We start from the raw sequence: 15386 nt of genomic DNA on the forward strand, positions 1-15386 counted from the left end.
AATACTCAAAAACAGTCACATATAATGGTAATGTCTACTTAAATAAAAACTTCCTAAAATAGTTTGAAAGTTAATTTTAAAGGTCTGTGATTTAAAACTTTAAAACCACTTAAGTGTAACGTGAATAAGTTAAAATAAAGAGACTCAGTGCTTCACTCGTTGCTGTCATGAATTACTCATTGAGAAGTTAGTTACTCTGTCCAGCTCTGGACTGGGCAGTATGTAGAATAGAACAAATTCACTTTTTAAATGGATCCTACAAAGTGATAGGCAGAATCACAGTTTGAGTTTGACTCTTAAGCTCCTTGAGAGTAATGAGTGTGTCAAAATCAGTCAGCTTGGATATTATACAGAACAATATATAAAACATCATATACAATATACATATTAAGATGCTAAATCTCAGGACTAGAAAAACCTCCCACTCATGCCTTTTGTTAATTGGTACTATCTCCCTGAGATGTCCAGAGGGGTGGTGGCATGTCAAGGGTCATGTAGCAACCAAGTGGCACAGTTAATGATGTATATTCTTGTTCATCCCTTTCCCATTGGTCTTTCCACGAACTAGCCTGCCTCTACTAATTAGATGGACCCTAATACTTCTATCTATCTATCTATCTATCTATCTATCTATCTATCTATCTAATTGAAAATTTTTTCACCCAATATATTTTGATTTAATAATTTATTTATTTTTATTTCATGCGCATTGGTATTTCACCTGCATGTTTGTCTGTGTGAGAGTGTTGGGTTTCCTGGAACTGCTGTTACAGACAGCTGTGAACCACCATGTGTGTGCTGGGAATTGAGCCAGGTTCTCTGGAAGAGTAGTCAATGTTCTTAACGGCTAAACTATCTGTCCAGCCCATATTGTGATTTTTAAAAAGCAGTTAAAGTATTCACCAATAAACATTTATAGATTAAATATGATTGGTTATATTTGGAGCCAGAGATATGTGCTCAATGAAAGATATAGGTCTGCATTTCAACATGACTCCATTTTATATATGTTCATATATAAATATATAAATAATATGTGTAGAAAAATAATAACATATGGAGAATTTCTTTATATTTTTTTGTGTCTTCTACAGTGAGTACCAATTCTTTTTACAATTAGAAATAAAAACAGAATTTTAATCAATGATGGCCACTTTCTTCTGTAAGCAACAGACAATTAGGTCATCCGGAATGTGTACAGACAAGGCCATGCAACCTAGATACCTAACTAGAAACTCAGTAAGGAACATGTCTTGACAGCAATCTACTGAGACAACCAAGGGTACTGGTGCCCTCACCATGAGGACTATAGTTATAAATGTGCTTTATTAATCAAGAGGTTAGGGCATACAGGGTAGGGTCAGCCCAAGTATTTCATGCAAGTTTTGTCTGTTAGTATACATTCTGAAGTGTTTAGACATGAGAATATGGAGCCAGCCACGGTGCAATGTTATATACTAAGTTATTCTTTGAATATAGGTTTTCTTTTTGTTTGTTTTTTGTTTTAGCAAAAGAAAATAAAAGTCTGCCTGATGCTGCTCCCAAGCCACCCAGCACTGTGCTGAAAAGTTTGTTTTCTTTCCTTCAAATCAAGTCAACCATTCACAGACACAGCAAGTACATCAACACAAGGATGGGTGGGCAGTCAAGAGACTGAAGAAGAGAAGAACTGCATCGTGGTTCTCATTACTCTCTCCTGTCATTCACCAGCTTTCTGTTCTGTTCTCCTCTCCCTAGATACCTACATGGTCTCTGAAGACCCTTCAATCTATAGACATTGAAGATTCTAAATCCTGGCAAGAGTCTGTTAGAGAGCCACCAACAAAGTGTCCAGCATTTCAGTCCTAGTCAGAAAGCAGCCAGCAGACAGAAGCGGGTGGTTTCCCAGAAATGGCACCTAGGAAGGGGAGCCCAGGCTTCCTTTGGCTCTTTCTAAGATCACACACCTTATTACAATACTCCTTAAGTGGGCTGCTTCCCAAGAAAAGCCACAGAAAGGAAATATCATTAAAAAAGACTACAGACATTGGGGGTAAGTTCTTCCCTCCTTAAGCCTGGCCCAGCCAAGGCTGTTGCCCTCTGTTGTTGAACAGGATGTAACAGGACTGCCAAGCACAGCCCACAAACCTGGTAATTAGGTGCACTGACAGTGTTTGCTTTGGAACCATTTACCAACAAAGGAATGTGTCAGGCTGATTAGTGAGAAAAGGGTATGTAATGTGTGTGTATTTAAGTCCACATGAGGCCATAATCCAGGAATTCAGTCTGTTTGAGCAAGGGCTCTCAGAAATGAAGGCTGAATAAATAGGAAGCCACGGTGGGTGGAATACTCGAAGCTTCTGGATAGCACTTCTTTCTTCTCTCAAGCTCAGTTCACCTGTACCCTGCCCCCTTCCCCGCCCCACAATGCAGACCAAACATTTAACACGCAATTCTCTTAAAAATATAATGAACTGAACTAGACAAATGGAAAACTTTTGTCAGGTTGCTGGCAAATGTGCAGTTTATTATTTTGGCACATATGTGACAGCTTTATTGGACATTTACTCTCCATAGATGCTCTCCATATGCCCTATTGGTGGGCAAGTAAAATGCAAATAGAACAACAGAAAATAATCAGCTTTTTTTTTTTTTTAACACGGGGTCTCACTATGTAGCCTTGGCTGGTCTGGAACTCAGAATGTAGACTAGGCTGGCCTCAAACTCACATGGATCCATTTGCCTCTGCTGGGACTAAAGGTATGCACCATCACATCTGATCTGAATCCACTGACTTTAATGCCACTGCTCAGGCAGTGCTAAAACAACCAACCAACCAACCAACCAACCAAGCAAGCAACCTCTGTATTTAAGCTTCTTCCATGGGAGGAGGGAATTCAGCACTTTATATACAACCCAGCTTCCTTGTCACTTTTGATAACAACCCTTTGTTCAGGTTTGCCTGCAGTTGGGTATTTGGGACTCCATGTGTATATGAGGGATACAGAAGGGCAGAAAGCTCCAATGGAAAGAATAGTATCTATGCCTCAACAAGTTCTAGTCCATAGGGGCAGGCAGGCCAATTGAAACTGACAGCAGCATTTTCAATAGGTCGCATATACTAGGAAGATTCTTCACACCCTTTAGTGGAAATGATGATTTTGAGTCTGACCAGATAGGTAAAAGTGACAGACTTCAGGTTTAAGTTTCTTGGGAGGGATTTGTTTAAAAAACAAATCCCCTTTCTTATATGAACTAACCTGACACTACATCTCAGTACAGAAATGATGAGTTCTGTGTGGAGCCTCACTTGCATGGGCATTTCTGTGAGGCCAATGTTCATTCTGAAGATAACATGGAAAGTTCTTCTACAGTGTGAACACAGCATGTAGTGAGAGTGTGTGTTGGTACAACTGGTGAGAATTCAATGTAAGTAACTTCAAGTGAGCCATCCTTACTTCTTGGAGGAGAAACCAACTACACGGACACAAAGAGAAACTGGCAAGAATGTTCAATCCATACTGTTTCTTTTACTATTGTTATTGTTGTTGTTGTTGTAGTTATTATTATTGTTATTAATTATTATTATTTGTTTTTATTTTTTATGAGATGCAATCTCACTAGAAAGCTCTAACTGGCCTGGAACTCACTGTGTAGACCAGACTGGCTCCAAACTTAGAGATCACCAGTCTCTGCCTTTTTAGTGCTGGGACTAAGTCTTATTTTCAAAACTTAACTTAAAACAACAAACCCTTTTAGAAGAATAATGCCAGAGTTGTAGATGCCCTGAGGACACACAGGAAGAATGTCATTCTCATGCCTTTCTAAAGGCGAGTTGGACAGACCAATGTTCCTGGCTCTAGCCTTGTATCTGAGCTGGTCTGTGTAATACTTCTGTAATGCTGCTATAGACTGGGAAACCCTTCAAATCCTCTTAACCAGTTGGTTCATTTGAAACATGTCAGCATTCATGAAGTAACACGACAATCAACACTATGGAATGCATACACAATGAGGATGCTAAACTCAGGGTTGTGTCCAAGCATAGAATCTTCTTATCCACATCTGGATGTAGCTCAGAAGGGTACACTGGTCAAAGAGTCTTGGAGTGCCATGCTTTCTCTACTTAAATACCAGTGGAGACAACTTTCCTGTCATCTGAAAAAAAAATTAGCCAAGCTGAATGGCGCAGGACAGAAGGTCATCCTGCCTTGGGATGGCTGACTGAGCTCACAGGTCTCTTTCATGACGCACACAGAGTGTTTCAAGTGATTTTGCTGAAAGGACCCTGATATAGCTGTCTCTTGTGAGGCTATACCAATGCCTGGCAAATATAGAAGTGGATGTTCATTGTCATCTATTGGATGGAACACAGGGCCCCCAATGGAGGAGCTAGAGAAAGTACTCAAGGAGCTAAAGGGGTCTGTAACCCTTTAGGTGGAACAGCAATATGAACTAATCAGTACCCCCGGAGCTCGTGTCTCTAGCTGCATATGTAGCAGAAGATGGCCTAGTCGGCCATCACTGGGAAGAGAGGCCCCTTGGTCTTGCAAACTTTATATGCCTCAGTACGGGGGGAACGACAGGGCCAAAAAGTGGGAGTGGGTGGGGAGGAGAGCGGGGTGGGGGAGGGCATAGGGGACTTTCGGGATAGCATTTGAAATGTAAATGAAGAAAATACCTAATAAAAAAAATTGAAGAAAAAAAAAAAAAGGAATGGCATCTTCCCAGAGACACTGAGACTAGGATGTCTCCTCAGCAGCACCAGGAAGGGTCCTTAATAATAAGAGACATTATTAAAGTGTGGAGATGATGGAAAGAAAGCTATATAGGAGACAATTTAAAGATTTAAAAGAAAAAATCTAAGTTCTAGGCCACTGTGGCCTTATGTGGCTTCTTTGCTTGCATTCTCATTGTTTCTCCTTAAGTCTTTGTGCAGTATCTGTTCATCTTCTGACTTGTAATTCTTTAGGGATAGAGCGTTTACTTCACATTTTCTCAGGAGTGTGTTGTTTCTATTTCTCTAGGATGTGGAGTTTTGCCATTGTCTTAACAGAATGTTTGTTCCTCCTAAAGCCTTGCTTCCCCTGTATCCTCTCACGGGTAAATGAGGCTTAGTTACTGAATGGTCTTTCTATTGTATTCAAATCTTGAAGTCTGGACATTAAGAGGTTCTTAGTTAAGGGGGTGTAGGTGTTTCATTTGTGTCTGAGAAGCTCAGGATAGTGTAACAATCTGGAGTTAAGTTAAGGTACTCTTAGCTTCCGTGGATAACCCCACTGCCCAGGGATGCACTGTATCAACCTTCTGTTATCCCTGTCACAATAGCCACTCCTCCACTTAACAACAGAAATGTGTATCTGCCCCATCCCATCTGCCATGGCTAACTGCTCCAGGTGTCTAAACTCCTGGGGCAAATAAAGGGACAATTGAAAAGCACATCTTTACGGAGGTACCTTTAAAGGCAGATCTAGATATCTTTATAATTACTCTTAGGGTGTACCCTGCAGACTTCTTTGAAGACTACAGCCAGTCTTCAAAGAAGTCTTACAGAAGAAGCAGTAGTGTGTAATGAACAGCGTGGATGTTGAGTCACATTTATTGTTAAGTGTTTTGCCTTATCTGTTGGGGCAAGTAAACTGTTTTCTCTGAACTTAGGCTTCCTTATCATTAAAGCAGAGGTGGGCCAGGAGATGGCTTAATGCATAAAGTCACTTACCACCAAGCCTTGATAACTTGAGTTTGATTCCCAGAATCCAAGTGATAGAACGAGAGAACTCCCACACGCTGTCTGTTCTCTGACTGCTACATATGTTTTAAGATATGTTACAAGTGCCCACACATATACACATATGTTCACAAACTAAATAGAGTTTAAAACAGAGGTGGCACTTATAGGACAGGCAGAAAAAAGAACTGCCATGAGTAAAGTGCTAGAACTAGTGCTGGTTAATGCCAGTCCCATGATTCCAGCATGCTCTCTACATGTTCCAGGGAGGATGCCCTACACACTGAAACCCTACACTAAGGGCATATTTTCAGATTAGTCAGGGAGCATTCTCTTAGATAATGATTTAAGAAAAAGAAAGTCCAAGTTGACCAGTGTTTGCTATATGTTCATAATTGAAAAAAGCAATATAAATACAGTATATTCTAAAACCCATTTACCAAAGTCAGTGCATTAGAGCAGCACAAAGTCTCCCAGAAACCACAGAATGGTTTATCTCCACTCACGCAGATGAGGTCTAGGTCTACTTAGCTCTGACCATACTTTAATAGAACTTTCTCATGGCTCTTCTGTCCCGAAAACTGTATATGATATCAAGGGTCATGCATATTCACTGTATCTCTAGCTGGCTTTCTGTATACTGGTAATGCTCTTAAAAAATTGTTTCTTCAATCACCCATGGAAGGAGTTACAGAGACAAAGTTTGGAGCTGAGACAAAAGGATGGACCATCTAGAGACTGCCATATTCAGGGATCCATCCCATAATTAGCCTCCAAACGATGACACCATTGCATACACTAGCAAGTGTTTGCTGAAAGGACCCTGATATAGCTGTCTCTTGTGAGACTAGGCTGGGGCTTAGCAAACACAGAAGTGGATGCTCACAGTCAGCTATTGGATGGATCACAGGGCCCCCAATGGAGGAGCTAGAGAAAGTANCCAAGGAGCTAAAGNGATCTGCAACCCTNTAGGTGNAACAACATTATGAACTAACCAGTACCCCGGAGCTCTTGACTCTAGCTGCATATGTATCAAAAGATGGTCTAGTCGGCCATCACTGGAAAGAGAGGCCCACTGGACACGCAAACTTTATATGCCCCAGTACAGGGGAATGCCAGGGCCAAAAACATGGGAATGGGTGGGTAGGGAAGTGGGGGGGAGGGTATGGGGGGACTTTTGGGATAGCATTGGAAATGTAATTGAAGAAAATACGTAATAAAAATATTAAAAAAATAAACTTTCATAAATGGAAAAAAATATTGTGAGAGGTGTATGTGTGTGTGTGTGTGTGTGATGGTTCATATGTGGAAGTCAGGTATAGGTCCTCACATTTCACCTGGCTTGAAATGGGTCTTGTATTGGCTGTTTGCTGCGGCAGGGTTCTGGGGATTCATATCTCTCCACACTCCATCCCACAGAGACCTGAGGCTCTAGCTGTATGTGTATCGAAGTCAGCTCTCACATGTGTTCCTAGGCTTCAAACTCAGGACGTCGTACTTTCATGTCAGGTATTTTACTCACTGAGTCAGCTGCTTACCCCTGAATTTTTTTGTAAAATTGAACTATAATACTGGGAAAATAAAACTAGGCTCCACAAATTCACTAAGTATCTCATTTCCAGGATTTTAAAATATAGATGTGGAAAATTTCAAATATATTCAGAAATACAGAGCACAGCACAATTTATCCCTGTGTATCTATCACTGACGCCTTCTCTCACTTCTGTCTGTCCCTTCACTCCACAGGGAGATTATTTTGAGGTGAATCTCATGTGTCATATTCCTTCATTTACAAAATTTCAGTGACACATTGAACTCATTATTCAAATTACTTATCACATTTATTTATCACATTCCACAAATGGGCATGTATTTCTCACTCAAAGTTTTCTCTGCTAAATTTTGATTTTTCTTTTGCCTTTTCCTAAAGACTTGTATAAACTGCTCTTAGGGTTTAACTGGAAATGGAACACCATGAGGAAGTTCCCTGAGAAGCATCAACCTGGATTCTAGGAAAGATGCTCAAGGTTCCTTTTGATCTCACACTCTGCAAGTTGGGAGAGCTGGCTGTGACCAGCAGGGAATGAGGATTCTAAATAGCTACAGATTTAGTACCACTGGATAGAAGCCTCTCACATGGGATAATGAGGCCATTTTGGTGAGAATTCAGAGCCTTGACAGTCATATTATCTTTGAGTATAGTCTTTCATATAATATCATTGAAGGTAATAGATTTTAGACGTAAACCAAATTTTACAGCAGATTCTGTATGGAATTCATGTCAAGAGGACGAGTCTAAGGACACGTGGCATTTAAAATGTATAACGCCTCCTGCTCAGATCATCATCTCTGTGGTCATTCTTAATGAAAGGGGAAGGCTTCGCTGGACATGGGGGAGGGTAAGAAATGTAAAGCAGGAGCCTGAATCATCTGATACAGCCAGGAAGGAAAAAATGGTGAACAGCAAGCTAGCAAACAAAACATACAATGGCTGAGCTATCTCAAAGGGACCTGGAGCCAATGCAGAGCTTAAGTGAAAAGCTGAAAAGCTTGAACAATAATCAACACTGTACACCCCAAGGTACAAAATAACCACGCATGACTCTACACTGACAAGAATAGCAAACAAGTTAAAAAAAAAAAAAAAAAAAAAAAATCACACTGTAGTACCTGGAATATGGTGCCCAGCAGGACTGCAAACAATTCTGGGCATGCTCTGCTCCCAGGCAGGTGGAACCTCTCAATAGAGAGATTCACGTGACTCCTTTCAAAGATGACTACATGAGAGGGAGAAGAAGGGTAACTTTACAGCAAAGGAGCGTGCCACCAACCCTGCAGTGGTAAGCCAGGAAGGTGCCGTGCTTGTCACATGTGATAAAAATGGTAGTTTACCTACACGTTCTTCCCTCCCCCAAGCCCAAAAGCATGAAGCCTAGGCTAATTTTGCTGTTGCTGTTTTTAGAGATTGGTTCTTGCTATCATTGCCCAGGCTGGTTGGAACTTGTTATATTGCTCAGGGAAGTCTTGAATTTGTGAGTCCTTCTGCCTTGGCTCCTGAATTTCTGGGATTACAGATATGCTTAATCATGCTTGCTTTTAGTCTAATCTTGAAAAGAAACAAAAAAACAAAAAACAAACCTAGACATCCCCAACCGTGTCCTTCAAAACTAAACTGTTAAGATCATCAAAAAGTAAAGTCTTTGAAACTGTCATAGCTGAGTCTATAACAATAAAGTTCTGAAAAATGAAAATTCAATGTAAAGTACTATTCTAGAATAGAAAATGGATGAAGCAAAAACTAAGGAAATATGGAAAAACCCCAAACCCAAACCCATGGACCTTAGCTCCTGACGAGCCGCTGCTTTATATCCCAGCTGCTGCAATGTCCTCATGTGAGGCTGAGGAAGCCAGGACTGTGTGCTGGGGTGTGCAGCCTATGGAACTCTGTACTACCTTTGCAATTTTCTGTTCTAAGAAAGTCTGCTTAAAACTATCCCACTTTGATCTTTGAGTCAACCGTTCCAGAGTCACAGTCACAGTCAGCAAAGCTTCCTTAGTCCAAACCACTGGCACCAGCACCCATCTTCCTTACTATATGACAGTACTGAGGCAGTGTAGCATAGTTGCAATGAACAGCTCAATACTGACATTTTATCCATGGTCCATGGGTTAGACAAATGTGTATGATAATGTCATGTTCACATAATTACAGTATCACACAGAATAGTGCCCCAACAACCTGCTTTACCTAGCTACTCTTGCCAAGTCGAGAACTCTGACCACCAGCGAGCGATCTTTACCATCTCTACCATTTCCCATTCTCTACAATGTCACAGAATTTTGTAGCCCACATGTTTATTCCTTCTATTGGGAACTACTATTCCATTGTATGGATATATTACATTTTGTTTATCCACTCACCTGCTGGTGGGTTCATGGGTGCTTACAGTTTTGGATAATTAGGAGTAAAGTTTGTATAAACATTCATATGTATGCTTTCATATGGATGAACATATTCAACTTGTGTTATTTGTAAGTTTTTTTTTTTGTTTAATTGCCAAATGCTCTTGGATTTTTCTCACCTTTCTGTTGTTAATTCCAATTGTGTGTGTGTGGTATGTGTGCACATGTGTGTGGGGGTGCACGTGTGTCTATAAGTATGCATGCAGAAGCCAGTGGAGGACGAAAGATGTCTTCCTCTTTCTTTCGCCATTATTGTTTTAAGACAGATCTCTCACTGAACCTGAAGCTCACCATTTCAGCTAGGCTGTCTAGTCAATGAATTCTCAGCATTCATCTAGCTCCTCCAAGGCCAGGCACCAGGGTTACAGGTCAGCAAGGCCAGGCTCAGCTTTATGTGGGTACTGGAGATTCAAAGTCACGTCCTGTAGCTTGCACAGCAAGCACTCTTACCCACAAAGCCGTCCCCCTTACCCCACTACCAATGTCTTGTTGAATACATGATCTGAAAATGTACTTTCAATGGTTTCTAGTGGGTAGGATTTGTTCAGGTGTGTCTTATGCCTGAGAATGTCAGCTCTTGTGAATGCTCCACACACTTGAGCAGAACATGCATTCTTATGTTGTCTGGCTAGTGTTCTGAAGATGACAGTTAGTCCCTGATACAGGCAGTGCTGTTTGGTTTAAGAAGACACTTGCTCGGAGGACTCTGTGTGATAGAGCTGTCCTTTTCAGAGAGGTGACATCTCTGTTACTGTAGACTCATTTATTTCTCCATGAAGTTCTATCAGTATGTGTTAAAGATATGTGTGTGTGTCTGTGTGTGTGTGTGCGTCTTCAAGTCATTTTCTTTTTCATTTTTTAGAATCAGCTCCTTTGTTTTTGTGTGAAGCACTAGTATTATTTTTCTAATTATTCAATAAGATTCACATATGAAGCCATGTGGCCTTTGTTTGGTTGGCTTTAAAATCAGTCGTTTTCTTGCTTATTACAAGTCTATTTCTGTGAATTTCAATCTATATTCTTTCTCCTGCTAGTTTGGGGTTGTTTGTTCTTTAGTTCCTCAATGTATATGTTTAGATTCCTGACTGAGATTCTTTTCCTTTTTCCAAACATAGATGTTTAGAGCTCTAAGTCCCATGAAGCCACATGCATCTAGTCTTGACACTGAGATATGACACTGTCAGCTGCTAAGTCCATGCTCGAGAATCATACACTTAAGTTAAAAAAAGAAACCTCACAATGTTTTAAGTTCACAATTTTGCCCTGGGTTACACTCATAGCTGCCCTTGGTTTCATGTAGCTTTGTGTGGCCTGTAGGCCCCAGGCACAGGCTGGACAAGCCCACTGGCCAGCACTGCTTTAGCCTTATTCCACATCTCTGTGATTTCACTTTCATTCATGTAAAAATACTTCAACATTTCTCTTGTGACTGCTCCTTTAACCTGGGGGTAATTCAGAAGCATTCTGCTCAGGTTCCAAACATTTCATGGGTTGCTAGGTCCCTTCCTAGTGTAGATTTTAAATTCTATGTACTAGAAAATACATATGATATATTTCCAAATTGAGATTTGTTTTGTGATATGACATACTGGCTTATTCAGCAGAAGTTCCTTAGTTTTTATTATTCACTTTTATCACAATATGTGCCATAAAACTTGGCCCTCAAGGCCTCTAGTTCCAAAGTTTTAGCAGCCACAAGATTATGTGACCATCATTGTAATCTAGACTCTACAACATTTGCATCATCAAAATCCCCTGTGTTCATTAGAAGTCTGCCTTTACCCCTTCCCGCAAGCCCTCAAGCCCCAGGATCTGCTTATTTGGGGCATTCCATAAAAAGAGAATCATGTAACATGTGGCTTTTTTTGCATCCAGCATCTGCTAACATGTAACAATTCTACATCCCTTTTCTCGGCTAACCAGTAGTTCACTGGGGGCGCACACCAATTTTTGTTTCTTTATCAGTTGATAAACATTAAGTTTCTTTTTTATGATTTTATAAATATTTATGCTGTGAACTTTGTACAGAAGTTCTTAGGTTAGAGTGTATATCCCCAAAAGGCATCTAATCTATACTGTAGAACAAAGGACCCATTCTCAGGAAACTGGAATCTGAACTCGTGTATTTCCATGTCCTTCTATGCACAGGCTAACCCAAGTTCTTCAATGTTTACAAATAGCCTTTGGGTTTAAAGAGTGGCCAAGAGGGCTGAGTCAACACTCACCATATTAGCACTGTTCTGCATGCTTAGCCTCTCCTGGCTATTCGCCTCACCTTCTGTTCTGAACCACAGTGTAAGTGAGCTATGCAGGGTGGAAATGAGCCATGACATTCGTGGCCAAAGAAGCCAGTGCACACACACACACATACACACAGTATTTCTATTATGATCCAGGGATGAAAGGAAAAGTGATATGTATTATTTTGTGATTTTGGAGAAGCCATAGTAGAAATTATGATCCAAGTTAGAGGGAAAAATCATCTATCAACAGGGGATCTGTTGATGCCCAAACATTACTTTGGTTAGAAAACGAATCCCACATGAACTCCTGCTTTTCTCTCTTAGGGCCTGAACACTTTCACCTCTGCTGTTGTCTGAGGGGAGTGTGCTCCCCACCAGGGCCTTGAGTTGCAGGTCTAGGCCTGGCCTTCCTCTAAGGGGGGGGGGGGCATTTCCCACTTCTTTTCCCTGTTGCTCTGGAAAGCTGGGTGGGCATTTTCCTGGCCGCTCTCCATTCTAAGACAGAATCTGAGCAGACACTTTGTTACCTAATAAACTAGAGAGAGACAGCATCTCTCTCTTTCTCTCCGTCTGTCTGTCTGTCTGTCTCTCTCCCTCTCCCTTCCTTCCTTCCTTCCTGAAAATAGCAACATAACTTATTTTTACTTAATTTTAATTTTTAAATTAACCTTTTCCAAACTTTACTCCTAGGCTTCTTCAGTTTAATTTGCTGCAAGAATGAATTAGGTATAAGCAAAAACCCAAAAGCACTGCAGTGTCTGGGGGCGGGGCTTGGGCTTAAAAATATTTCTAGGCTTTATCAGATCCATAAAAAATTAAAATAATTAAAGCATTCATGATATAAAATAGCAGCTCCTGTAACTCCTGCAGGTGTCGCCTTCTTCAGAAGTTGCTTCGATTCAGTTTGCCTCATTCTTAGAAGTCTCATCAAAATTCTCCACCAGATCTGGAACTTCATCATCATCTTCCTCTGCAGGACTAAGAGGTGCTTTTCCATCCATGGGTTGTTTGGGCAGACCTTCACTCGGTCTCTTTGAACTACTCACACCGTCTGCACCGAGCTGGGAAGTGTTGCTGTCAGCTGCTTTGTCTCAGCGTGGCCTGTAATGGTGAAGGTGTTTTGCTGCCAGGGATGCCTGAACTTTAGGGTTGTTAAAATGGATCACTGTTCCCTGTTATGAAAACATGTTCACCTCTTCAATACCAGAGGTATTGTTTACCCCTAACTTCTTTAAGGAGAACTGCAGGTTTTATCATCTGTTGTGACTTCGGTGAAGCACCTTCTTCTTCTTCTTTTCTTTGATAAAATGCTTTATTAGATATTTTCTTTATTTTCATTTCAAATGTTATCCCCTTTCCTCATTTCCCCTCTGAAAACCCCCTACCCCATTCCCCCTCCTTTCACTAACCCACCCACTCCCACTTCCCTGTCCTGGCATTCCCCTACACTGGGGCATCGATCTTTCACAAGACCAAGGGCCTCTCCTCTCATGGATGTCCCACAAGGCCATCCTCTGTTACATATGCGATTGGAGCCATGAGTCCCACCATGTGTACTCTTTGGTTGGTGGTTTAGCCTCTGGGAGCTCTGGGGGTACTGGTTAGTTCATATTGTTGTTCCTCCTATGGAGCTGCAAACCCCTTCAGCTCCTTGGGTATTTTCTCTAGCTCCTCCATTAGGGACCTTGTGCTCAGTCCAGTGGTTGGCTGAGAACATCCACCTCTGTATTTGTCAGGCACTGGCAGAGGCCCTCACGAGACAGTTATATCAGGCTCCTGTTAACAAGCACTTGTTGGCATCCACAAAAGTGTCTGGGTTTGGTGGTTGTTTATGGGATGGATCCCCGGGTGGGACAGTCTCTGGATGGTCTTTCCTTCAGTTTCTGCTCCACAGTTGAGACAGCATTTCTTTGCAGCAATGCTACCTCCTTCTTCGTAAAAACAGAATGAGGATTGCAACTAGATGGCAAGCAAGGGGAGAAAACTGCTGTACAGAAACAAGGGAAAACTTGACTTCCAGTGGGTGAGAGACAATGCTTAGAACTATCCTGATCTAGCCAGACAAAAGCACACACGACTCTCAAAAACATTTCCGTAGAAGGAAGTATTCTGTACCTGCTTGTTGAAATGTCCTCGAAGGGGTAGAGGATCTCGCCGTTGTTACAGATCTCACAGATGAACCCTTTCTGGCTACAGAGACTGCAGCTGTAGACATGCGCGGTGGCGAATTTAATGACCTTGCCCAAGAATGGAGCCAGCTTTCCCTCTATCACCTGAGGAAACAGAAACAAGACCAGGAGGTCCAACATTGAGAACACAAAGCCTTGCAGATGTGGGAAGGGAGGGAAAGGGCTCCTCTCCTTTCCCAACAGGAAAACCTCTAATTATAATTTCCCAGCAGCTCAAGGGGGACTAGGCCCAGTGCTTTGCTCCAAAAGAATGGGTTTATTCACTGGGGCTTGAGAATGAAGATGCCGAGCGAGCGAGCTTCTTTTGTGTTCCTCTGGTTTTCAGTGTGGTGAGGAGCATGGTGAACCCCACTTGAGGAGACAAGTTCAGGGTTGGGGGGTGGCAGAAGAGGAGGGAGGCAGGTTTGTAAGACATGAAGGGAAATATAGGCATGATGCCTATGTGAATAAGTCAGCAGCACAGCTGTCTGATTAATTAATATGATTTCATCTCCACTCCCTCCCACTCTCTCCCCTAGGAACAGACAACAAATACGGAAAACTGGGTTTCTCATGTTGCTGGTAAACATAATAACTTAAAAGGGGTGTAACCTGGGATTCTGAGGGTCACTTTCAGTATTTAATTTTATATTTCTTTTTTTTTAATGGGCACAATTTAAAAACAACACAAAACAAAAATATCTGTCTACTTCTGAAAAGACAGATGACCTCGAAAAACCAGCCTGAATTCCAGCATGGTGATGAGCCTCACTCAATGTGTGCTCCCCACAAGGCATGGGCATCCACGAGACTGCTGATCCCAGCACGAGCCACGGATCTGCCTCTAATGTCCCCCACTCCCCATCACCGTATGTGCTGGCCTGCAAATATTGATGAGTTTGGAACTCACGGCAGTCACTTATTAACTACATTACTAATGCACTTAACTACTGCTCAGCACCTCACACAGCAATAACAATGAGTCTGCCTTTTATTTCTGTACCGTTAATGTCTGCTTATATGGGCTGACTTTGATATCAGGAAAAAAGGTGAAAGTAACTTAGGGACTGCCATAAATAACAATAGCTACCTGGGTACTCCCCCCCCCCACTTTTTTTTTCCAAACAAGTGCCTAGTTAAATTGTTGGTGGGAGTGCAAGCTTGTACAACCACTCTGGAAATCGGCCTGGCGGTTCCTCAGAAAATTGGACATAGTACTACCAGAGGATCCCGCAATACCTCTCCTGGGCATATATCCAGAAGATGTCCCAACCGGTAAGAAGGACACATGCTCCACTATGTTCA

General features: G+C 41.7%; 1 protein-coding gene and 1 pseudogene across 3 annotated transcripts in view; both read right to left on the reverse strand.

Annotated features, from left to right (window-relative positions):
* Plekhm3 (pleckstrin homology domain containing M3) overlaps positions 1 to 15386 on the reverse strand; it is a 169481-nt gene that overhangs the window by 17051 nt on the left and 137044 nt on the right. For all 3 annotated transcript variants that reach the window (XM_021171504.1, XM_029477340.1, XM_029477337.1), the window contains exon 7: positions 14029 to 14186. In XM_021171504.1, coding sequence (XP_021027163.1) covers positions 14029 to 14186 — 158 coding nt within the window. The remainder of the gene's footprint in view (positions 1 to 14028; positions 14187 to 15386) is intronic.
* LOC110308143 lies at positions 12812 to 14003 on the reverse strand (annotated as a pseudogene).

Source organism: Mus caroli, chromosome 1 (assembly GCF_900094665.2).
Source record: "Mus caroli chromosome 1, CAROLI_EIJ_v1.1, whole genome shotgun sequence".
NCBI lineage: Eukaryota > Metazoa > Chordata > Mammalia > Rodentia > Muridae > Mus > Mus caroli.